The 27,004-nt window shown below is 39.1% G+C and overlaps 1 protein-coding gene and 1 long non-coding RNA gene across 2 annotated transcripts in view; one reads left to right on the top strand and one right to left on the bottom strand.

Annotated features, from left to right (window-relative positions):
* CIMIP6 (ciliary microtubule inner protein 6) overlaps positions 1–6,652 on the bottom strand; it is a 33,235-nt gene extending 26,583 nt beyond the window's left edge. Inside the window, exons 1-2 of the mRNA XM_081589641.1 lie at positions 6,520–6,652; positions 2,891–3,095 (exon numbers count right to left, since the gene is read on the bottom strand). Of these exons, the coding sequence (XP_081445767.1) occupies positions 2,891–3,095; positions 6,520–6,545 (231 nt within the window). The 5' untranslated portion in view covers positions 6,546–6,652. The remainder of the gene's footprint in view (positions 1–2,890; positions 3,096–6,519) is intronic.
* Positions 6,653–6,672: 20 nt separating this feature from the next.
* LOC145545346 (uncharacterized) overlaps positions 6,673–27,004 on the top strand; it is a 140,032-nt gene continuing 119,700 nt past the window's right edge. The window contains exons 1-2 of the long non-coding RNA XR_014082013.1: positions 6,673–6,756; positions 12,322–12,427. This is a non-coding gene — a long non-coding RNA (uncharacterized LOC145545346). The remainder of the gene's footprint in view (positions 6,757–12,321; positions 12,428–27,004) is intronic.

The following is a 27,004-nucleotide window of genomic DNA, read 5'->3' on the forward strand; positions in this document are numbered from 1 at the left end:
ATCCTGGGGCGATATAGTGAAAGCAAGTGGGATATCCTGGAGAAACTAGTTAAGAGAATGTTAGAGGTGGTAAGCCAAGCTCTAGAGCAGCCTGGCCAAGATGACCGCTGGTGATGATGGGGGTGTGGTGATGGGGGTGCTGTCTGTGGAACATAGCATTATACTGTAGGGATTCCTAGGGAAATACAGACTTTTGACAACAACTTACACATAGATAATCATATGTTTTTTAGTAGACTTAGGTGGCTTTAAAAAATTTGTTGTGTTATGGCAAACACTAGAGTTACATTGTATCCACATTCCTCTGTATTTTGTTGTGGATCAGAAAGAATGCTGAAAAATACCTCTTTTTAAGCAATTCATACTTTGCTCAATAACAGTTACTCTTTTTTTTTTTAATAGTGAAAACTTTTATATTTGGAATTAGCTAGCTGGACTCAGTTTTAATGATCCCAATTTTGTTGGCAACATCCAAAGCAGCATAGTCAGGAGCCAGTCGAACATACACATTCTTCTCTCCATCAGGCCTGCTCAGGGTATTGTCCTTAACCATGTCAATGTCATAGAGCTTCTTCACAGCCTGTTTAGTTTGGTGCTGGTTGGCCTTGACATCCACAGCGGACACCAGTGTGTTGCTGTCCTCTATTTTCTTCACGGCTGACTTGGTGGTGAGGGGGAATCTGATGATGGCATAGTGGTCAGCTTTGTTTCTCCTAGGGGCGCTCTTCCAAGGATATTTGGGCTGCCTCCTGAGCCGCAGTGTTTTGGGCCATTGGAAGGTGGGTGACCTCCAGATCTTCTTTTGTTTGTGGCTGCGGATGCCTTTTAACACTGCTTTCTTGGCCTCAAAGCCTTTGCTTTGGCTTCAGCTTTGACAGGGGCAGGGGCTTCCTTCTTTGCCTTCGGCACCATTTTTGGGAAAAGGCAACAGTTATCCTTGAATTGTGTTCTATGGAATACTAGTTCTGCAGCATGTTAATAAAAGAGCATGTATATAAAAGAGGTTTCCATAGTTAAATAGATTTGACAAACACTAAGATAAGCAAGTTAAACAAGTTTACCACAGGATTTCTCAGAACCTTTATCTACTGATGTGAATTGTGAAGCTCTCAGAAGGGGATATAAAAATACAGCTTTTCCACAGCATATTTGACTTTGAAGCTTTATTTTGTTGAGCACATAGCCAAAGGTTAGGGCTCCAAAAAATACAACTTGTAAAACACTGACCTAGTATAATTGTCTTTGAAATATCAATATTTACCAATATTTAAAAATATAAGACAACCAAATTAGTTTTCATTGGAACTAACAGAGCTAAAACTCATTTTTACTTTTTCTAATATCACCAATTTGATGTCCCTATGTAGAACTATATAATTGATTATTTAATTTAAAAATCTTGCAAATAAGTAAAATCAACCAATCTGGTATCCTAAGACATTTTCTTAAAAAAATACATAACAGATAAATGTCAATTTAAATATTTAGGTAACTTTATTTTCTTTACTCATTTTAAAGCCATTATTACTATAAACCAGTTAATTTTAAAAAACTAAGGTAAACTTTATTTATCTATTATCTAATTTCATTTATTTATTTCACATTCACACAAAGGGCTGTGGTGTGCTGTTGCATGACATGAATAGTTGATGTTATCTATGTAAAGAGAGCTCACAAAAAGCAATGTCCATTTAAATGTTAAGTTAAATCGGAACTATACCTAACCTTCCCTGGAGTAGGAAATGGCAAGCCACTGCAGTGTTCTTGCCTGGATAATTCCATGGACAGAGGAGCCTGGTGGGCTACAGTCCATGGGGTCGAAAAGAGTTGGACATGACTAGACACGCCTAACCTTACATGGCAAAGGGACTTTGCAGCTATGACTAACGATCTTGGAAAGGGGAGATTATCCCAGATTATTTTTTTCTAGGGATCCCAGTATAATCACAAGGGTCCTTAGAAGAATGAGGCAGGGAAGTCAGTCAGAGATTTAAAGATGCTATGTTGTTAGCTTTAAAGAGGGGTCTGTGAGGCAAGGAATGCAGCAACCTCTAGAAGGTGGGAAAGACAAAGAAGTGGATTCTTCCTTCCAGCCTGGTGAAGGAACCAGCTCTGCCAGTGGCCAGTGAGATTGACTGTGGACTTTTGAGCTTCGGAACTGTTGAGAATAACTTTGTGTTGCTTTAAGCTACAGTTTTAAGTTTGTGGTAATCATTAACAGCAACATAGGAAACTAATACAATAAACCTCAACAAACCTGATTCTAAAAAAAGATAATGGAATATATTTAATATAATAGTGAATGAAAGTGTGATTTGGCTAAACTGACAGTACTGGGTCAGAAATGTGACTGTGACATTTGCTTACTATGTAATCTCAGGTTATGTTCATTTAGAGCATGTTATGACTAAACTACTTCCAATAATACCTCCTAGAAATAGTTGTGCAGATTAAAGGATATAATTTTTATAAAACTCTTAGCTCATTCCTAGCACATCACACACTTTCAATAAATAGTAGCTATTACTTTATAGAAAGTATTTGAATTACTGAGAATCATGGAAATTTTTATATTATAATATCTGTCACAAATACAATATCATAGAAGAGATTTCTTCAATAGCCCCTCCTCCCACTCCACTGCTGAGTGACTATAATCTGACCCAGTTGAGAAAAACAATTATTTGGATACCTTCTATACACACACACATTGTTTGTATGCAAAAATTATCTGCGAGTATTGTTCCAGATTACTGCTTTTAACTATTGGATTATAAAAAGTTATTAGTCTGAGATATGTCACACCCTTGAAGTAGTCTGTGACGAAATGATCCTGCAAAACATTTCTGAATCTAAATCTATATTTGTATGTAATGAACATCAATCCAACCTGATTTTCTGGCTCTTTTTTGACATCTATGTAGGGAACTGGTTCATTGACTGTTCTTACATTTGTGTTAATGAATTTAGCATAATATACACGTCCTCTCCCAACACATGGTTTTGAATGTTGAATATTTTTTCCAGTTTTTTTTTCATGTTTGAATTCTTTTTCAGTTACATACAGTATACCAGCATCTTCTATTTTATGCTGTCTGAAAAACAGAATTAAATAGTATATCGTTTATTCCAATGAACATTTCAGTGCTGATTGATAATTATATAAAATAATATTTAAATATATTTTGGGTGTCAAGACAATTTAGGCTTTATTAATAAATATTAGGGGCTGGTGCAATTAAAATTTGAGAAGGTATCCTCTCATTTGAAATCATATAAAAGATAAAGATATTTGTTTTAATCGTGATTCTTTATTACTATTATACCAATGCTGTGTACAGACATTTGCTTGGAGTAAAGAAAGAGCAGTGATTTGATCATTCTTACAAATCATGTTTACAGTATTTATTCAGATGCCTATGTCACATGCTAATTTTAACTCATCTTCTTTAAGTTAGTTATGTAGTAAATTTAGTCATCTGGACAAGGTGACAAAGCCATCTACTTAATTTTAAAGGCTCACCTAGCAGACTTACAAAAGCTACCAAGTGAGCATTATTATTTATCTTTTCAGGAAGAAACCACTGTGCAGACATCAGAGCAGCTAATTCAATCTCATCATTTTTTTGCTTCTAAGGACTACCCTGGAATAAAAATTAAAAATATTGATTTTTTTCAAATGTTATAAATAAAAATATTTTAAAGGAATAGTTTATAAAGTTTTTCTCCTTTCAAATGAGTAATAGACTTTATAAAAGGTGCTTTTTAAAAAATTTCAGATACTTGAAAAATAAAGGTAAGAACAAAATTATTTGAGTTAGGTACTTTTTATATAGAAAAAAATCAAAGCCCTGACTCATGGAAGATGAGTGAATAAGATTTGAAATTTATAGAGAAAGTGAGTAGTTCTGTTTAGCCTTGTCCATGGCCCTACCTTACTTCAAACCAAACCCAAGTCCATCTCTTCTAGCTTGTCACTTTTTCCAATTAAAACCCTCCAGTGGCTTTCCATTGCATTTCCGATAAAACACTTCGGTCCTTATCGTAGCTCTGAGACCCTGTGTGACCCAGCTCCAGCTAATCTCTTCAGCCACTCAAGCCACTCTCCCTTCCCTTCTGCAGCCAGACTGCCTATCTTCAGTTCCTGGAACACATTAGCCTCCTCTACCCTCAGGGCATCTGCTGGACCCCAGCTCCCTGCACATCTCCTGACTCATTACCATTTAGGTCTCCAGCTGAAAAGTCATCTCCTCAGAAGCTTTTGGGCTTCCCTAGTGGCTCAGTGGGTAAAGAATCCAGAAGATTTTCTTAGACTTCCCCCTCCCACACCATGTATTCTGTTTTAGTACTTTGTTCATTTCTTTCATAACACAAACTACGATTTATCGTTTATGTACCTGTTTTTGTTTACTTGTTCTAGTAAGCACTACAAATGTCCTTTACAAGCCATTAAGTTCTATGAAAGTGATGACTGGGTTTCATTCATCATTATGTACCCAACATCCAGACAAGTGTCTTCCACTATACTGTCTACACATTTCTGGTGAATCTGCTAGGCTTGTTTGTCACTCTGGCTTTGTGTTAGCTGTACACACCCAACCCTCACCCAGAACACACACAATATTCAGGACCCTTGGATTCCAGTTCCCTGCGTCCCAACAGAAGTTGCTCTCTGTGAAGGGTTTAGAAAAAATGATTACCGGTAAAGTGTAAATCACTTCAAAGGCTTTTCCTGTTATCTTTTCAGAAATGAATTTATTTAAAGGCCATAATTTATCATCGTAGGCTTCTGGCATCAGTTTTTACCATCTGCTTCTCATAGTTGTAACCCAGCAGTACATTTGTACTAGAATCAGGTCCCTAAGGAAAAGACTGTGGCTGTTTGCTCACATACTGATGCAGTCATTTGATTAAGTATTTGTGGTCTGAGTGGCTCTAGATTGACTCATAAATGTGAAATATGGAGTTCTTAGTTATCTCTTACTAGAAAGAAAGCACAGTTAAAAATACTAGTGGGCTCTGAAGTAAGTCAGACCTGGGTTGGAACCCCAGCTCTGCCATTTACTACCTGAGCTTTGGTTTCCAATTCTTTGCATGGTAAGGACAATAATACCTATCATAAGACATGTGAGAATAACATTAAATAATTCATTCTTTCAATAAATATTTGAGTTATATGCTCGGTGCTGTCTGAGGCACTGAGGATAGAGAAGCAACAAAGTAAACCGAGCTTATATTTTAGCAGGTGAAGGCAGTTGAGAAATAAAAAGTAAAATATATAGTCTGTTAAGTACTGAGGACAAAAATAAATCAGGGGATGGGGGAAAGAAGTCCGTGTATGTGGGAGGTAGGTGGCATTTTTAGATAAGGTGGAGGCTGCATTAAGAAGGTGGCAATGAAAAAAAATAGGAAAGAGGGGAGAGAGCTAAGTGGGTTTTTGAGGGAGTGCATTCTAGCAAGGGAACTGTAATTGCCAAAACTTTGCAGCAGAAGTACCTGACCTTAGGACAGTGCTTTTTCAAGCGTGGTTCCTGGAGTAGCAGCCCTGGCATCAGTTGTCAATTTGTCAGAAATGCAAATTCAAGGGCCCCCTCCCTAACCTACCAAATCAATCTTTGGGGCAGGTTCCCAGGAAACCCTAGGTGATTCTCATATACATTGAAATTTGAGAACCACCATTTAGAGACAAAAATAACAGGCTTTGGAAGCAAATAACCTGGCTCCACGACATAACAAGCTGTAACAAGCTGCTTGATTGAATAGTTCTCAAAATTTAGGGTACAAGAGAATCACCTGGAGGCTTTGTTAACACCCAATTATCGTGCCCTTCTAGAGTTTCTGATATGGTGCATCTGTGGAGAGGAAGGGAACGCCTCCCCACCCTCCAGAATGTGTATTTTGAATAAGTGCTCAGGTGATGCTGATGCTGTTCTGGAGACCACACTCAAACTTACTGCAGATGTAGCAGGGAGGCCGCAGTGCTGGAGCAGAACCCTGTCAGAGGGAGGCAAGTCCAGACAAGGCCAAGGAAGGCAAAGGACACGTTGTGTAGGCCCCAGTGGCCATTGTAGGAGCCCTACCTTTTCCTCTGCAGTGGCCAAGGATGAACAGGAATCTAAATTTATACTGTAAAAAGACCACACAGAACGCTGCCTGGAGTGGGAATGACGGTAGAGATGCTGGATCGTGGTGGATTCTGCATTTATTTTCATGGTAAAGCATACAGAATTTGCTAATAAATTAGATGTCAGAAAGAATGGATGATTCAAGATGGTATTGTGTCAAGAATTTTAGGCCAAGCAATGCATGTAAAGTGCCTGATACATTCTAGGCGCTCAGTAAACAGTGTGTTTTAAAAAATATTATTGCACTCAATACTAGAAGTTAGAGTAGGAAAGGGGATCGGCAGAGGAAAAGCCCTGATGGCCTGCAGACACCCTTCGGATCTCACTTAACCCTCCCCCCGAGGGAAGAAAACATTTTCGGAAGGGGAAATAGAAACCAATGCTCAGCACTTACTGCTGCTTATCCTCCTTTCCCTCCATGGGCTCCTACGGTCTGACTCGAGGCAATGAGGAGCCTCACGGGAAAACCATGGACTAAACCCTGCCAGGAAAGGGACGCGCGGAGAACCCGCGACTGTGACTAGTGCGTTGCTAAGCGACAGCAAGCCGGGCAAGAGGCCTCGGAAAGCGTGGGAGTGGCGGGACCACGACTGCGCAGGCGCAGTTACCCAGTCGGCTCCGCAGCAAGCGGGTGAGGCTGGTGGTGGGGAGGGAGTGGCTGGCTATATCTGACTGTGTATTTCCCTGACCCGCTGCAAGCTCCGCTCGCCATATCCGGCCAGGCGGGATATTTATCAGGGCCCAGTCTGTCTTTTCGGATCATCAAGGGGCGATTCCGGAGCCTCCCACTCGGCCCTTGGCCCTGGTGCAGGGTCGGGGGCTGAGTTATTTGCTTCTCTGCATCGCCCGCCCTCTAGAGTCCCGCAGGACGCCTCCCCGGTTTTGCCTACGTCTGCCAGAGCTGTTTCCAAAAGGGCAGGCAGGCAGGCAGGAGAGAAGCTTGTTTTCCTATGATCCATTAAATACTGTGCAAGTCATGATTTGCTGCTCCTGAGCTGCTTAGTCTTTGTATGAGAAAGCTTGGCTGTCGCTGTTCTCCACGATTTCTGACACATCCTCATTAACCAGGCTGGTGGCAAACAGTAAAATAAAGCAAAGGAACACTCATCTCCTACAAATGAGACTCCCCGCATTGTGGGCATCTGCTCCAGCCTGAGCGGAGTTCAGAATCAAGTAGAGGGGACTGGAGCCTGTGGCAGCAGATCGTGGCTTGTACATGTAGCCCTTATCCAAAAAGAGCAAGCTCCTGAGAGAAGCAGCTGATGACTTGGGACCACTTCCTGGCCCTGGAATGTCTTACCTCATTTCACCATTGCTTCCCAATTTCCACTACCAGACCCAAACGTCTTTGGCATCGCTGGTGCATTTCCCTAGATAATGGGAAGAGAGGATTCCTTTTTGAATAGAATTCTGCTGTATATTGGACTATGCACATGCATATATTTTGTAACCCAGCCTCGATCTTGGTACGTGTTTACATTTACCTTGAAAGATATGGGACAGCAGAGTTTTGCTGAGGTAGGATTGCAGGAATCATTGTACAGAAATGAGCTTAAGTCCTAAGAGGAAGAAGAGTAAATGAATAGAAGTTTGATACCTAGTGGGCTTCCCTGATAGCTCAGTTGGTAAAAAATCCACCTGCAATGCAGGAGACCCCGGTTCAATTCCTGGGTCGGGAAGATCCCTGAAGAAGGGAAAGGCTACCCACTCCATTGCTCCATTTGAGCAATGCCAAAGAACGTTCAAACTACTGCACAATTGCACTCATCTCACATGCTAGTAAAGTAATGCTAAAATTCTCCAAGCCAGGCTTCAGCAATACGTGAACCATGAACTTCCAGATGTTCAAGCTGGTTTTAGAAAAGGCAGAGGAACCAGATATCAAATTGCCAACATCAGCTGGATCATTGAAAAAGCAAGAAAGTTCCAGAAAAACTTCTATTTCTGCTTTATTGACTATGCCAAAGCCTTTGACTGTGTGGGTCACAATAAACTGTGGAAAATTCTGAAAGAGATGGGAATACCAGACCACCTGACCTGCCTCTTGAGAAACCTGTATGCAGCTCAGGAAGCAATAGTTAGAACTCGACATGGAACAACAGATTGGTTCCAAATAGGAAAAGGAGTACATCAAGGCTGTCTATTGTCACCCTGTTTATTTAACGTATATGCAGAGTACATTATGTGAAATGCTGGGCTGGAGGAAGCACAAGCTGGAATCAAGATTGCTGGGAGAAATATCAATAACTTCAGATATGCAGATGACACCACCCTTATGGCAGAAAGTGAAGAAGAACTAAAGAACCTCTTGATGAAAGTGAAAGAGGTGAAAAAGTTGGCTTAAAGCTCAATGTTCAGAAAACTAAGATCATGGCATCTGGTCCCATCACTTCATGGCAAATAGATAGGGAAACAGTGGAAACAGTGGCTGACTTTATTTTTGGGGGTCTCCAAAATCACTGCAGATGGTGCCAGCAGCCATGAAATTAAAAGACACTCCTTGGAAGGAAAGTTATGACCAACCTAGACAGTATATTAGAAAGCAGAGACATCATTTTGTCAACAAAGGTCCGTCTAGTCAAGGCTATGGTTTTTCCAGTGGTCATGTATGGATGTGAAAGTTGGACTATAAAGAAAGCTGAGCCCCAAAGAATTGATGCTTTTGAACTGTGGTGTTGGAGAAGACTCTTGAGAGTCCCTTGGACTGCAAGGAGATCCAACCAGTCCATCCTAAAGGAAATCAGCCCTGGGTGTTCATTGGAAGAACTGATGTTGAAGCTGAAACTCCAATATTTTGGCCACCTGATGCGAAGAGCTGACTCATTTGAAAAGACCCTGATGTTGGGAAAGGTTGAAGGCAGGAGGAGAAGGAGACGACAGAGGATGAGATGGTTAGATGGCATCACTGACTCAATGGACATGAGTTTGGGTAAACTCCAGGAGTTGGTGATGGACAGGGAGGCCTAGCGTGCTGCAGTTCATGGATTTGCAAAGAGTCGGACATGACTGAGCAACTGAACTGAACTGACCCACTCCATTATTATGGCCTGGAGAATTCAATGGACTGTATAGTACATGGGGTTGCAAAGAGTCGGACAGGACTGAGCAACTTTTACTTTCTTTCACTTTCACTACCTAGACACCTGAGTGTGGACCTTGTTGATAGAAAGACAGGAATGTGTGTGAATATATGGTTATGTGTATGTGTACTCGGGGAGTTAAGGAGAAGATGAGTAAATGTGTACAAGGAGAGTGGATTGAAATCAAAAGCAGGGAATTAACAGTAAGTGAACTCCTGCTTGGGAGCCCAGCATTTGCTCTGCACCGAATTAAGTGCCTCATACTTACCTATTAAGTTAGGTTGTATCCTAACAAACTGTGGTTAGCAGCATAGGCCTTGGCGGGCATCAGTGTTGGAATTCTGATTCCACTATGGAGTAGCTGGTTCAGTTGAGCAAATGTTCTGACTTCCCTGAGCCTCAGTCTCTTCACAGAACAGGGAAAGAATAACCCTAAGGTTTTGTGAAATTTTTTGAGAATTTTCCAACAAACTGTGGGAAATTCTTAAAGAGATGGGAATACCAAACCACCTGACCTGCCTCCTGAGAAATCTGTATGCAGGTCAAGAAGCAACAGTTAGAACTGGACATGGAACAACAGACTGGTTCCAAATTGGGAAAGGAGTACGTCAAGGCTGTATATTGTCACCCTGCTTATTCAACTTATATGCAGAGTACATCGTGCGAAATGCCGGGCTGGATGGAGCACAAGCTGGAATCAAGATTGCTGGGAGAAATATCAATAACCTCAGATATGCAGGTGACACCACCCTTATAGCAGAAAGCAAAGAAGAACTAAAGAACCTCTTGATGAAAGTGAAAGAGGAGAGTGAAAAAGTTGGCTTAAAACTCAACGTTCAGAAAACTAAGATCATGGCATCTGGTCCCATCACTTCACAGGAAATAGATGGGGAAACAATGGAAACAGTGACAGACTTTGTTTTCTTGGGTCTCCAAAATCACTGCAGATGGTACCTGCAGCCATGAAATTAAAAGACGGTTACTCCTTGGAAGAAAAGCTATGACCAACCTAGACAGCATATTAAAAAGCAGAGACATTATTTTGCCAAAAAGTTCCATCTAGTCAAAGCTATGGTTTTTCCAGTGGTCATGTATGGATGTGAGAGTTGGACTATAAACAAAACTGAGTGAGGAGAAATTCATACTTTAGAACTGTGGTGTTGGAGAAGACTCTTGAGATTCTCTTGGACTGCAAGGAGATCAGTCAGTCAGTCCTAAAAGAAATCAGTCCTGAATATTCATTGGAAGGACTGATGCTGAAGCTGAAACTCCAATACTTTGGTCACCTGATGGGAAGAACTGACTCATTTGAAAAGACCCTGATGCTGGGAAAGATTGCAGGCAGGAGGAGAAGGGGACAACAGAGGATGAGATGGTTGGATGGCATCACTGACTAGATGGACACGAGTTTGAGTAAGCTCTGGGAGTTGGTGATGGACAGGGAAGCCTGGCATGCTGCAGTCCATGGTATCACAAATAGTTGGACACAAATGAGTGACGGAACTGACTTGCGAAGTGTAGATGATTTAACTCAGGAGCATGGAGAGGAGAGCCAAACATGTACTAAGTCCTCAGTTATTATTAGCTATTATTTTTATTGAGCAGCTTGATCTGCATATGCTACCAGATGTCTTAAGACTCAGTCAGCTCTCATCATTCCTTCTACTTTCTATTCCAGTCTTCACCAATCTCTTGAAGCACGTAAATCCCCTCACCGTCAGGGACAATCTTAATTGCTTGATAGGAAAAAAAAAAGTTCTGTCAACTTTCTGTCTCTCCAAACAACATATTCACCTGAATTCATACAGGATGACAGTGGTTTAATTCTATTTTGAGCCATACAGTATTAGTCTAAAATATAAGTGTATTTACGTCAGTCGCTTTCCAGCTGTTAAGTGGTTCATGTATGTGTAGGTTTATTAAGGGATATAAAAAAGATTATTTAAAAAGAAATTGTGCCTTTTATCTAGTGTGTTTCACTTTTTCTATTTCTATTCAGTGCTTATATTTCATGTAGTCTGTGTTTTCCAGTTTCTCCTTCTCTTCTTGCTTTTTTTTTAATGTTCTTTCTCAAGACTTTATCAAGCATAGGCCTTTGTATACATATATATATTTTAGAAAACTATATATACTATATATATTTTAGAAAACTTATGAAGTTTAGAAAACTTATGAATTTTTGCCTAGCTAAAAAATTTATGACATTTTGATTCCACTTGTTTAACTTAGTATGAATAGAATGCTAGATTTCAAATTTAAAAAAAATGCAACAAGCAACAAAGGTTTACTATATAGCACAGGGAACTATAGTCAATATCTTGTAATAACCTATAATGGAAAATAATGTGAAAAGTAATATATGTGTATGTATATAACTGAATCACCTTGCTGTAATCCTGAAACATTGTAAGTCAACTATCTTCAATTATATATATATATATATATACACACACACACACACACACACACACATATATATATATAAAGAAAAAATGGTATTCTGCCAACCAACAAGGAAGTCACAATCTATTTATGGATATAGGAAAAAATTCTGAACAGCAATGATATTATATAACTCATAGTCACAAATTCTCAATTTCAGTACTGATAATACAATATTATAAAAATGTGCTCATCATTTATTATTGAAACATCCTCTGCAGGACACTGAAAAATAATATGGATTTTTATAATAACTATTGACATTTTTATGTAGAAAAAAGTACTGAAGTGCTATTAGTTTTTTCTACCACCAACTAGTTAACCTGACCTAGCAGAGACACTTAAAGCTCTCTGCTGTAGATTCTCACTTCTAAATAGAGATAGATTAGATTGTCTCTATAATCCCTTCTAGCTGTAAAATGCAGTGATTCTGTTGGAAATTTTTTGTCTGAAAATCAATGAACACACATGGAGTCTTCTCATTTGTGTTAGGTAATTTGGATACTTGTCAGCGAAGAAGAATTCAAAGTGGTATACTTAAATTGTGCAAGATAAAAATACCAGTGCTATTTGAGCTAGAACACCATATGTGAGGAAACACAATAGGATAGAAATTGCTCATCCAAAATGTTATAGATGCAGAAAATTGTCAACACTTTTTTTTCAAACCATAGGAAAATGCCAAAAATAATGAAGGGACGGTTGTATAACCTGATGGGAAAGCTGAGACTCAGGAAGCTCCTGCTTCTTCTCAGTTCTTTCTTCAGTGATGGGATACAGGTGAGGATCTCAAGAATACGGTAAATAAACAAAGCTATTTCTAATTTTATTTATTGTTTTAAAGGTAGGGTTTTTTTTTGCCTCATTTACATTTTTATTAGGATTAAATTACAAAATACAGGCAGATGACTTATTCTCATAAGTAAAGTGAAAAAAATATGAAAGTGTTAGTTGCTTTGTCATGTCTATATGCAACCCCATAAACTGTAACCTGCCAGGTTCCTCTGTCCTTGGGATTCTCCAGGCAAGAATACTGGAGTGGGTTGCCATTTCCTTCTTCAGGGGATCTTCCCAACCTAGGTTTCCTGCTGCTGCTGCTGCTGCTGCTGCTGCTAAGTCGCTTCAGTCGTGTCCGACTCTGTGCGACCCCATAGACGGCAGCCCACCAGGCTCCTCCGTCCCTGGGATTCTCCAGGCAAGAATACTGGAGTGGGTTGCCATTTCCTTCTCCAATGCATGAAAGTGAAAGTGAAGTTGCTCAGTTGTGTCCTACTCTTTGTGCCCTGTGGACTACACAGTCCATGGAATTCTCCAGGCTAGAATATTGGAGTGGATAGCCTTTCCCTTCTCCAGATATGAAAGGGACTGTTAATTTTCCTCCGGCCCAAGTTCAAAGTCAATTTATTATATAACAAGTAAGAAGTGTTGTGTCTCTTAAAAAGTGAAGATGTCTAGTATAAATCATATAGATCACTCCGATATAAGTGACCCTGGATGTATTCATGAGTATGGATTTATTCATATAGATGTATAAGTTAAAACCTTAATTTTATGAAATTTCTTGAAATAACTACAATAATTACAGCCTGGGTTACTCAAAATCATTGTTAGAAATCAATAGTTAAGTAATTCACCTGACTAAAGGAAGAAGACTATATTTTATAAATTTGGAGGGTTCTATAATTTCATGATTCAAGATTCATTTTTAAATAATCCAACTGTGGTCATTCATATAGAAACTGTGTAACCAAAGAATGAATGAAAGGCTAGTCTTGGGTGGCTAAAATAGTAGAGGGTCATTTTGGTACTGTTTTAAGTAGAGTGATCATGTAGCTAAGATTTGTGAATAGCTGTGGACATATAGGCAACTTCACAGGTGACTCAGTATGAAGAATCTGCTTGCCAATAGGAGATGCAAGAGACGCAGTTTCAATCCTTGGGTCCAGATGACCCCCTGGAACAGGAAATGGCACCCCACTCCAGTGCTCTTGCCTAGAAAACTCCATGGACAGAAAAGCCCAGCAGGCTATAGTCCATGAGAGAGTTGGACATGAATGAACGTGCATGCATGCACACGCGCAGACAAACACACACACACACACACACACACACACACACACACACACACACACCACACACACACACACCCCGACATAGAACTTCTTAAGGAAGGAACAATGCGAAATGAAACATGGTTGGGGGTGTTACCATTATCAAAAAGTTAGAAATCACTAGTCTAAGCTGTCATTTTGATGGTTTTCTGTTTTCGTCTAGCTTCTTTTTTAGGCTATTTCCTTTGTCTACTTGAAGACTTCCAGAGATACAGTCATTTTCCTTGCACGTTATTACCACATCGTACCTAATTATTGAGCTATCCAATATATATTGAGCTCCTTGTATATTCTGGCCTGTTCTCATAGGACCATGAGATTTTAGTCTATTCATTTGAGATTCTCAGCGCCTAGAAAAGTATGTTGCAAACAATACACCCTATGAGCAAGCTTGTCCCAGAAAAATTCTTTGTTATATAATACAAATTGTATGTTACCTTTCATTTTCAAGTGTTTTATGGATACAGATAATAATTGTCCAACAAATTCCCTAGAGAATCTTGACATTTTTAAAATGATAATTAAAATCACCTTTAAATTAAAAAATTTTTTTACTGAAGTATAGTTGATTTACAATGTTTAAAACTACTTATTAAGCTAAGCAACTTATATTCTTCAACTTCTGCCCATAAAAAATCTATCTTTGATTCTTCGGATGATACAAATTGCTATTCTCTGTACTTTTCCCTTGGGGTAAAGAACGAATATTTATTCAACTTCAGGGTTAGTAAACCTGAGTTTAAATCCTAGCTCTGTGATTAAAGCCCTATGGTTCTGGGCAAGTTATTTAAATTCTTTGAGGTTTAGATTTTGAATGTGCCTCTTATTAATCTTTAAAAAATAAATGAATAAGAAAAGATCCTGAAAGATTAGGGATAAAAGCTTTTATCTTATAGGATTATGTTAAATAAGATATGCATAAGGCACCTGGCACAAAGTGGGTGCTCAATAATTATGATTTCCCACCACTCTTCCCCATCTTTACCCCTTGTGGAAGGTTACCCAGCTAGACAGTGATACAGGTAGGATTTGGTTTCAGATCAGTCTCTCTTTATTATACTACATTGCCTCTACATCTAGTTTCTCTACCTCTTCCTTTAAACCATAGCAGTAAAAATTGAACATAAGACTCTAAAAAAGGTTTTCCTAATGTCGTTATGGTATTATGAGAGTAGGTAAAAATAACTGGAAAGAGTAAAATTGGCCAGTGTTTTAGAAGTGGAAGCTTCCCAGACAGGAAGCTGCGCTTGGGAAGGAAATCACGATAACCATTCAGTGGTGGGGGAAGGGGAGTGAAAAGTGGACGTTTCCACTATCAGCATGTAAAATATCATCATACACAGTGCATTCTGGCAAGTGTGCAGCAGTTAGAGCTGATGCTTCAGTTCCATGGTTGGTAAAGCAAACCATAACAATCCAAGAATAAGCACACAATCACAAATCACCACCACTCCATGTAAACCCATGACTTTACGTGGCGCCACAATTTCAGACGGCGCCACAATTTTAGACTATGCCAATGAACTGCTAAAAATTAGTAATCATTTTTATATGGATGGATGGTCTATCATATAGACGTATGACAGATTAAGAAAATACTTTCCTTCTGTACCAAAAATGAAGAGTTAGGGGCTAACTTAAAGCTTCCATTTAAAAAAAAATGAAGGTAGGCTATACCTAAAAAGAAATCACAGTTGAGGTTGTAAATAGGAAAGTCACTTTAAAAACACTTTTAACTTAATAAGGGTTAGTTTAGTTTACCTCAAATACCTCCTTCAGTTCAGTACACACAGGCAAAGTCATGTCCGACTCTTTGTGACCTCATGGACTGTAACCTGCCAGGCTCCTCTGCCAAGAATACTCTCCAGGCAAGAATACTGGAGTGGATTGCTATTCCCTTCTCCTAGACCTGTATCATTCCTTTCAAAGTGGTATGGGGGGAAAAAAAGTTGGTATGGCAAATGACCATTTCACAAGTCATCACTCTTAAACTATTATTCTAACATATCCTTTTCCCCTTATGTAACTATAATGGTATTATGTGCTTCAAGCTGTATTTAATTATTTCAGTATTTATAAGATTTGCAGGAATTTGGAAACTTAACCGTGTTTTTATCCTCTTATAGTAATCCTGGGAGCAAACTATTTACCTATTTATCTGATTTAAGCTTTCTGTTTCTTCTTTTCTTTCTTCCTTCCCTCCTTTCTTTCCTTCCTCTGCCAACCTCTGAGGCTTTAATAATGGGTTGTAAGATTCAGGAAAAGAAATTTTACTGTATTTTGAGAGAAAGTAGGCAGCATTGCAAAGAAGTCTGGCATTTTGGCAATTTTTTGCCAGGTAGAGAATAGATGTGGGAAATATCACAGTCTTTACTTAATATTTGGATAATGGCTACTCAACCCCATGAGGACTGCAGGGAAGACTTTTGAGCCATTGTTGAAGGAAATGAATTACCACAACGAACAAGGGCCTGGGCTTCCTTGTTGGAAACCAAGATTGGTCAAGAGTGACTTTTCTGAGCCTCTGTGCCTTTGTTTGTACACTCAGATACTAACACCTACCCTACATGCTGCCACAAGGTTAAAGGAATATTTATACATGAAAGAACTTTGCTGAACTTCCCTTTATTAAGTGCATCAGTTGGGCCATAGTGGTGTCCTAACCTAAGCCTCTTGGGGTTAGTTTCACAGGATGAGGCAGGTCCCTGTGTGTTAAGTACAGTTTGTCTCAGCATGTTCTTTGGCAGCAGCCTTGCCTTAACTTTTGCTTTTTGTTTATATTTTAGGCTCTGCTTGTTTGTTGAGCCTGCTATTAATCCTCTATTTAAGCCATATTTTATCTGTGTGAGAATATTGGGCTGAGAAGCTCATACACAAGGTAATCTGCTCCAAACTCATATTTCTCTCTCTACAGACAGGCCAGAATAGTACAGAAGACAGGACCAAATAATTACCTTTAGACGTTTATTTTAACTGGAATATGAGTTAATTAGATTGGATGAGAACAGAAAGTCTCCCTTATGGGAAAAGAGAATGATTCTAAGTATGTTATTTCCCTAGTGAATGGTTGAGGTTACATAAAATAAAATATATAGAAGCTATGTAATTTTATCTTGGATATACTTCATGGGGTTATATCCCAAACTTTATTTTCGTCCTATCATTTTCTATTCATATATAGTAATGTGAGACTTGTGATTTTCTTTTCTCTTATGGTGACTACTCTTTAAACTTTTTATTTTAACCTTCTCTAAGAATTTTTTATACTTTTTAACTTAGATCCATTGCACTCTTTTTTTTCTGAACTGAATATAAATGGGACTGAAATTCTGCTTCCTATTTTTAATATTCTCCTTCCTCTCATTCAGTATTTGAAGGAATATAGCACAGTGGTCACATACTGTGTCCTGGAATTGAACCATCTCTTAGCAACATGACTTTGAGTAAGTTTTATCTTTCTGAACATTAATTTCCTCATAGTAAAGTGGTAATACCGGCCCTGCCTGCTTTCCTCATAGTGTTTTTGTGACACTAAAATTAGACCATCTGTAATATACTGCCTGCCACGTGGTTGGTGCTCAGACACTAGTTATCTATTAGCATTACCATCAGGATATAAATGCCTCCAGAGTTGAAACTGTCTCATCTTCCCCTCTGTGCACCTACTCCCAGGCACAGTGCTTGGCATCTGGCAGAGTCTAAGTAGATGCTCTTGAATAAGTAGACAAAAAATCCATAAGTTTTATGTAGTCCCTACCAGTCCACTGGTTTCTCCCTGCTTCTGTAATTTTCCTAGTTATGGGTACCAGAGGCTGGACTCTTGGAGTATCCAAGACCTTCATATTTTTGGAGGTATAGTTGATATAAAATATTATATAAGTTTTAGGTGTACAACATAGTGATTCACAATTTTTAAAGGTTGTATTTGATTTATAGCTGTTATAAAACATTGGTTATATTCCCTGTGTTGTATAATATACCCTTGTAGTTAACTTATTTTATACATAGCAGTTTGTACCTCTTAACCTCCTACCGCTATCTTCCCCCCCCCCCACTTCCCTCTCCCCAGTGGTAATCACTAGTTAGTTCTCTAGAGCTATGAGTCTGATTTTGTTTGTTGTTATACTCACTAGTTTATTTTTCAGATTACATGTTTAAGTGACAACATACAGTATTTGTTTTTCTCTGTCTGCCTTATTTCACTAAGCATAATACCCTCCAAGTTCATCCATGTTACTGCAAACGGCAAAATTTCATTCTTTTATGGTTGAGGGGTGTGTGTATAGCTACGTTATCCATCTGTTGATGGACACTTAGATTGCTTACATATTTTGGCTGTTGTAAATAATGCTGCTGTGAACATTGGGGTGCATGTATCTTTTTGAATTAGTGTTTTTGTTTATTTTCCAGAGAGACCTTTGTCTTTGATTGAACAAGGAAGGTTTTCCATTTTAATCAAACCATATCTTTTTCCTTGGGTGTTATTTCAGCTGTCTCTTAGCTTTGGACTTCTCACTCTCAGGAGGCATGAATCTTCGTCTTAGCACTGGCCCCGTGTGTCTCACAGCCCCACAGTTTTGACCCTCTGGTCCAAATAGTGTATTCTTTTACCACAAACCATCTTAATTTCTGCTTTACTCTGTTTTGTGGATGTAATTATACTTATGTGGACCACTTTCTCTTCTCTTGGGGAGAAGGAATTTATTTTCACCTTTATTTGTGGGTTACAAGGAAACTGTTGGTGCATTTCTGGCACCCCTCTCTCCACCTGCTTTCATTGCCCTGGAGAACAGACTTGCTCAGCAGACTGTCAGAACAGGACCTTGACTGGGACAGTTTTACTAGAGGGCGGGGTCACTGGATTAAAGGTGCACGCTCGGGGGTGGTGCCTGCCCCTGCCCTCTCTTGTACTTCCTGTCTCCAGGAATTGGACAAACTAGACACGGTCTGTCTCAGCTGGCCTGGCCACCACAACCCTCCCTCTTCTACCTGCAGCTGGATAGACCTGATGCAGCAGTCATCCATGACCAAGCAGCTATTTGGAGAGGACATAGAAGTCAAGGGAGAGGGCATTGGAAGTAAGAGGGCTGACTTTGAGCTTCCTACTATAAATGATTTTCTGTGATCCAGCTTTTACTTGTAACCCACTTTGAGGTCCTTGTCCAGTTAATAAAATCAGTATTTTGTTTGCTCTTTGGCTGTGGTTTCTTGGCTGCATGCTCCTTCAGCAGAGAATTGCAGAAATGAGACCAAAGCCACATGCAAAACCAAATTGTCAACACCATTCTCCATCCAGTACAACCTACTTCGCAGAACCCTTTTAGACAGCCATTGTAAGGATCTTTTTCTAAAATTGGGTCTTTTTACAGCACTGAGGTACATAGCCTGTTCTAATCCCTTCCTGTTCATGTTGTTGACAAAGGAGAGAGTGCTGTCCTGGGGTTGTGGGAACGGCTGAACACACGACCCTGTACACGGGACAGGACACATGAGACTGGCAGCAGTTTATTAGCCACATATGCTCACAGCCAGGGGTGCAGGACATCGCGCGATGCAGGACCACGTGGGAACAGAGTGAACAACCAGAGGCTGTGGGAGGCAGGCCTTCAGTGTCAAAAGAATGAGATCATCCCTGGTTTCCATTGGAGGATGTGGCTGGCTTGTTCGAATAATTTTGCAGACTGGCAGGGAACTGAAACTTGTTACTCAGGGATAAGCAAGAAGTGCATCTGGTCCCTTGTGAGGAGGGTTGTTTGGCTACATGACCTGGGAGCAGACTGGCAAAGAGAACTTAGAGTTATAGGCTATTTGAGACCCTCCTGATTTCATCAGATGTCAAGGAAGCACATAACATCAGGCCTTAATTTTAGAATTTACACCACATAGATTATAGTACTATAACATCACTAATTACCTCAGAATTTCACTCTAGATGTGTGTTTGTGAATATCTTGTTTCCTATTGAAATTGTGAGCTACTCAGGGACAACCAGCATTTCAAAAACAGTTCAGGTTATGGTTTGGGAAAAAAATAATTTGCATTAAAATGGTCTTTTGTCGCATCTCAAAGTGCTATTTTAAAATTTAGCCACACAAATACCATTTAATACACCCAAGCTTTGTCTTTAGCATGGTTAGATTTTTTTAATGTAGCAAAACTTTTAGTAGTGAGGGATGTGCTGGGTAGAACTTAGACTTGCATCTGTAGAGTTTGAACTCAGGCTGGCAACCATGCCCACATATACACAGATTACTGAATTAAAGACATGTGATGTGCTATGAATTGACAGCTCTAATCATTTAGTTACCCACGTTTGCTGACATTTCAGAAGAGCTAATGGGTTTTTTCCCACTCTCTTTTCAAACAATGGGTGAAACAATAAAATGAATGGGACATTAACATTCTTTTAAAAATCAGAGTTAAGCTACAGTCTAAACACCAGAATGCTGATGTCTCAAATGTATTATTCAGACAGCATATTGTAGGCATGAATGGGGCCCATTAAGAGGTCTTATTGTTGCTAAATTGAAGCAAATTTGTTTGAAGAAGGAAATGTAAGGAGGTCATAGACAGATTGGAAGAATTTATAGTATATTCTCTCAACTTTCTAAAACATCTAATATTAAATCTAATATTAATTTTATTCATCTCAATTTAGGTCCATTAAACTAATTTTATTTTCTATGATTATGAAAGTATTTGTTAAAGTTTACACAACCTAAGTGCAAATTCTTCCCCTTTTAGTTATGATATACTATTAGACAAATGACTGGAAGTTTCAACATTTAATTGATTTTTATGTTGTCAAAGAAATCCATGATGTCTCTGAGATAGAATATCTTTTCTTGTATTTCTTACAAATAATCCTATTGAGATCCATCACAGTACAAACAAAATATTATTAAAAAAGCTACTGATTTCACTTTAACGTGAAAACTTAAAACTGAACTCCTTTAATTAAAAAAAGATTTCTGTTGCTAAACTCTGTTGGCATAGAAATTTCTATCCAGAGATTAAACACTACTTTTAGAGATTAAGTGCTAATTCAGTTTTTATACCATTAGAGTTTAATTCTAAAAACTTCCTGGTGAAATCACCGCTTATCAGTCCAAATTAGGTATTAGGAATTTAATGCATACATTTTAAAATGGATGTTTTAATACTATAAAAGGAATACATACTTATCCAGAAAAATTTGATAAACACATATATAAATCAACATCTTAACAGCTGGAGTCAACCACTGTCCAGTTTCAATGGATTTGTTTCCATTTTCCACCGTCAATCTAGGGCTGTGCTGTCCAATGCGGCAGCCACTAGCTGCATGTAACCTAGCCTCCCTGAGCCCCATCCTCTCTCTCTGCTCTTTAGCAAGGCATCCAGGTGCTGTTTGAATTCCCTCTTTCTGCTCCTGCAGTCTGGAAATCACATTTAGGCAGAAAATTGTGGCAGTTTTAGGACTAACTTCATTTGCTCCTCTTTTTCTCAGGGATCACAGTCATACGCTGCCTCTTGTCCACTGTCTGACAACAGTTTGCCCAGTGTTCTGGTTGTTTACAAGGGAAGATTAAGTCCATAGGTTTTGTCACTTTATTCTATGTGTCTATTATAATTGGCATATGTTTGGCTTATGTGAGGACTTTTAATAAAGGAATTTAACCTATTTTTTTATATATTATCATGAATATATGGTAGCATGAGTGGAAAAGAATCTGCCTGCCAATGCAGGAGATGTAGGAGATTTGAGTTCAATCCCTGGATCAGGAAGATCCCCTGGAGTAAGAAATGGCAACCCACCCCAGTATTCTTGCTTGGACAGTCCCATGGACAGAGGAACTAGGCAGACTAAATCCATGGAGTTGCAAAGAGTTGGACGTGACTGAGCACACACACACACATCATGAATATGCAGTCTTAAAACAGTCATCTTAGTTTAAGCCCATGGAGGAATATTTCTTTTCCTATAGTTAATTTAACAAGTACTATTAAGTGCTTACTATGGCCATGCATTATTGTAGATGCTGCAGATAAGGAGATAAAGTAGGGTACAAACTTACACAAATTCCTGCCTAATGTAACTTACACTGTGGTGAAAGAACATAAGTATTAATAAAATATGGAATATTAGTTACATGGTAAAAAGCACTATGAAGATAGTAAAGAAGAGCATTAGATAAGGAGTTTGGAGAGTGCGTATTTGACAGTTTAGGGAAAGGAAGGGAAGGATTCACTGATAAAGTGACATTTACCCAGAGAGCAGAAGGAAGTTATGTCTGTGAATGCCTGGCAGAAGAAGATTTAATTCAGAGGAGACAGTCAGTAGAAAGACCTGGGGGCAGAGGGTGCTTGGGCATTCAAGGAACAGCACAGAATTCCGTATGGCTGGAGCAAGGTAAACATGGGAGAGAGTAGCACGAGGTAAGGTCAGCCGAATAAGGCTAGGCCAAATTGTTTAGGGCCCAGGAATGATTTCGGTTTTTACTGAGAGTAAAATAGATTGCTATCAGAGAGTTTCAAGCTGAGAAGTCACATGATCTGATTTCCATTATAATAGTATCTCTCAGTGTTGTGTTGAGTTTGGACAGAAGAAGGGAAAAGGTGGAAGAAGGAAGTTCAATTAAGAGGCTATTATATGGTGACTGAGATCAAGGATGTTGCCTTAGAGTTAGTGAGAGATACTTGGATTTGAGCATATATTGTTAAACTTTTTACTATGGAAAATGTAAACAAAAGGAGAGGCAATGGTCTGAGGATCTCCTATGACCCATTAAAGGGGAACTAAAGAGCCTTTTGATGAAGGTGAAAGAGGAGAGTGGAAAAAGCTGGTTTAAAACTCAACATTCAAAAAATGAAGATCATGGCATATGGTTCCATCACTTCATGGCAAATGGATGGGGGAAAAAATTGGAAACAGTGACAGACTTTATTTTTCTGGGCTTCAAAATCACTACAGATGGTGACTGCAGTCATGAAATGAAAAGATGCTTGCTCCTTGGAAGAAATGCTATGACAAACCTAGACACCGTGTTAAAAAGCAGAGACATCACCTTGCCGACAAAGGTCCGTATAGTTAAGGCTATGGTTTTTCCAGTAGTCATGTACAGATGTGAGAACTGGACCGTAAAGAAGACTGAGCATCGAAGAATTGGTGCTTTTGAACTGTGGTGCTGAAGACTCTTGAGAGACCCTTGGACAGTAGGGAGATCAAACCAGTCAATTGTAAAGGAAATCAGTCCTGAATATTCATTGGAAGGACTGATGCTGAAGCTGAAGCTCCAATATTTTGGCCACCTGATGTGAAGAGCCAACTCATTGGAAAAGACCCTGATGCTGGGAAAGATTGAAAACCAGAGAAGGGAGTGACAGAGGATGAGATAGTTGGATGGCATCACTGACTCAACAGACATGAGTTTGAGTGAACTCCGGGAGATGGTGAAGAACAGGCAATTTTGGTGTGCTGCAGTCCACGGCATTACAAAGAGTCAGACATGACTTAGCGACTGAACAACAACAATGACCCATTTTAGTGGTTGTCAACTCATGTTTAATCTTATTTTACTTATATCACAGTCCACTTCCTGTCCCGTCCTTCCTCCCACTGGATTATTTTTAAGTAGATGATGGACATTTGAAGACAACAACAGAAGATGATGATTTTTTTTTTGCCTTGAATTTTTACCTTTAAGCATCTCAAAATGAAGTGTTGCCACCATCTACAAAGGTGTAGAGTTTGTAGGAGGAGCCATCGGCTAAGGTGGAATAAATCTATGGGAGAAGTAAATTTGGAACTCAGTTTGGGACATCAAAATTTGATGTCCAGTCAGAAATGTTGAGTAGGCTTTTGGTTAGATGAGCCCTAAGTTGAGAGAATAAGCCTGGATGTGACATGTCAGTTTTGTAGTTGTCAACATGTACATAGTACTTGAATTTATGAGACTGGATGATATTGCCAAAACGATAAGTACAGATTCAGAGGAGAAGATGTCCAGGGCCTGAGTTCTCAGATTCTCCAAAGTTAAGAGATGGTAGAAATGAGGAAGAGTCACACAAAAGAAGACTGGAAAGGTGTGAATACTGAGGTAAAAGGAAAGTCAAGTCAGTGTGTGATGTCCAGGAAGCCAGGTGAAAACAAGTGCTGATAGTTAAAGAGGAAGACAGAGAACTGACCAGTGGAATTAGAAACTCTGAAATGAAATTGTGAGGAATGTTGGTTGACAGGTGGGGGAACATGGTGGAAACAGCTTCAAGAATGGCAGGATTGGATTATAGCAGGTATAGACAATGCTTTTCCAGGGGTTCATCTGTAAATGGCAGAGGCATGTGATCGTAATTGGAAGAGTCAAGAGAGGGAGAAATGACAGCACTATTGTCAACTGCTGGGAAAGATTCACTCAGTAGGAAACAAAGACCGATGGTGGGAAAGTGAGGAGGGCAGGAACAGCATCCTGAGGTTACGGCATCCAGGTGTCCAAACAGTTCACCTGTGGTAACAGGAAGGAAAGTAGAAGTACTTGCGCACAAATGTGGGTGGGTAAGTAAATGCAGTGGTAGAAGCTTGTGGAAGTTCTCTTCTGCTGGAAATAGAAGTCAAAGCCAAGGCTGAGTAAGGAGTAAGTATGGACAGGTTGTCCAGGAGGGTGGGAGAGTGAATGGATTAGAGACACAGAACAGTTACTGGGCAGCAAATAGGTCCTTTCTGAAGTGAATGCTAGAGGGGTTTTTCTTAATAATTTTTTACCCAGGCTTTATGTATGGGGCCTCTTATCAGTAATTTTTGCTTAAAACCAAGTTGTTCCTAACAGTTTAACTTTATACTGTATAGTTTATAGTTATACACGATAACCCAAGAAAGTTTTCTTCCACCATAACTGATTTTTCCTTTTGTTTCAATTATTCTGGCTTTTCCCCCATGAATTTCTATCATTGATTTTTTGATGGGCTTATTGACCTGCTCTCTTTTTTCTATATTAATAATTTGCTTTTTCACATTTTCATCTCTTTTTCCTGATGAACTTTTTAGATTTATTCTCTATACCAGTGGTTCCTAAAACTGCCAGCTTATCAAAATCACCCGGGGACATTTTTAAACATGCAGATTCAGGGACAAAGCCCATAGAAGTCCTAAGTAATTCTGATAGTCAGCCAGGTTTGACAGTCACAGGTGTATATCACTATTGAACTTTGCCAGTTACTAATTCCAGGATGTATTACAATTCTCCTGTTCCTTTTTGGGGTTTCCTATAGTCTGTCCATGGCTTAGTGTGTGAGTATATGTGTGTTGCTGCCTGTCTTCGGAATATAATTTTTATATTCGATCAGTCGTGTCCAACTCTTTGCAACCCCATGGACTAGACAGTCCCTGGAATTCTCCAGGCCAGAGTACTGGAGTGGGTAGCCTTTCCCTTCTGCAGGGGATCTTCCCAACCCAGGGATCAAACCTAGGTTTTGCACATTGCAGGCGGATTCTTTGCCAGCTGAGCCACAAGGGAAGCCCAAGAATATTGGAGTGGGTAGCCTATCCCTTCTCCAGCGGATCTTCCTGACCCAGGAATTGAACCAGGGTCTCCTGCATTGCAGGTGGAGTCTTTACCATCTGAGTTATCAGGGAAGACCTTATATTCAACTAATTTTCCTTAATCCATATCTTTTATTTTAATTTGAACATATTCTCCCCAACAGCTCCCTGCTCCTCTTGCAAATATCAACATTCATTATACCCTATTGAGGACATATGCTGATGTTTCCTTAAATTTTATTTTTTCCTATAGTAACACTGAGATAGGTACTTCCTCTGACTCTAAAGGCTGTTATTCCATTTACCTTGGTTATAGTGCTGTTTTGATTTCAAGGCTGACTTTCCCATTTATTCATCTTTGAATGAAAAGAGTTTGGTTATACACTGGCATTTGCCAACAGGTGGAGTGAATTCCTCTTGGGTCTAAAACCTGAGAATGGGTGATCTGCCCTAATCCAGTATTTTATTGTTGTTTTGCTAAGAGATTTTCAGAAACCTTAAATTCAAAAAAAATGATGAGATACATCATAGATACAGGATATCTAAAATCATGTATAAAGTCTGAATTATTATAAAAGGAGCCCTTGTAAGTTTACCTTTCCTTGGCTTCCATGCTTTAAGTATAGGGACTACCCAGTCAGCTACTACCTCTTCCTTCTCACCCATGTGTACTATGATTTAGTTTTGTTATCCTAAATATTGGAGAAGGAATAGTAGTTGGGATGAGAGAAGGGAGAGATGGGTGGATTCTTTTTTTGCTACCCTGGAAAATAATACCTGAGCAGAAGGATTTCTGTGTCATCTTTTTCTGATTGGTGTAGATGTTGCATCTTGGAAATAATTGTACATACCATCTACCACTTTATACCAATTTCCTGGCTAAATATTGCAGGCATGTTCTTCTTAATCCAGATTCGTATGCACTGAATTCAGTGGAAATTCTGCCTTAATGCAAATGGTCAAATGACTGACTCTGATCCTTGCTCTTTAGAATTGTTTTGAAACAGACACTCCATTTCCAATATGATGAATTTCCTGCATCTTTTCCTTCTCTATGTGTCTTCTAGTATTTAAAAAAAAAAAAAACTAGAAGGAAAAACAAAAAGATTAGAAACTTGTATTCACTGATTCTTGCATAGTTCATTGTGGCAACATGGAAAATAAAACTAATGAAATAAAAATGTAGTTTGAGGATGAAATAAGCATCTTGGACATTCAACCAAGAATGTTTACCCTCCTTTTAGCAGAGGAGAAGTCACAAGTCTTGTTCTCTAGAAGGGGCAAGAACCTACCTTATAGAAAAATCTGCTAGTGAGATCACAGAGCAACTAGACTTTTTCATGCTAAAATTTTAATCAGACTTGGGTTTTATTCAAGACCACTTGAACCTGTTAAGAAAGGAAAATTACCTTTTACACATAATTCCAAATGTTAGGTTGACATCTCCAAGATATTCTTATAAAGCACATTAAGCCACTGATTATATTTTTGTATTTCCTCTTGCATATTTTTTTTATTTTGGTAGCATCAAAATAGAAGACAACAGAACATTAATTTCAGAAATATTTTAACTACCATGGACCTTTATGGAGGCCACTAGGAAAATTAAAAAATTATTTCTAGTACTCATTATAATAGTGAAAATGTCTGCAGGTCAAGTACACCTACCACACTGACTTGACAAGAGTGATCAAGAGAATGGGCAATGCATTTGAGTTTAGCACTTATAAA

This window comes from Giraffa tippelskirchi, chromosome 4 (assembly GCF_054371585.1).
Source record: "Giraffa tippelskirchi isolate mGirTip1 chromosome 4, T2T-mGirTip1v1.2.pri, whole genome shotgun sequence".
Lineage (NCBI taxonomy): Eukaryota > Metazoa > Chordata > Mammalia > Artiodactyla > Giraffidae > Giraffa > Giraffa tippelskirchi.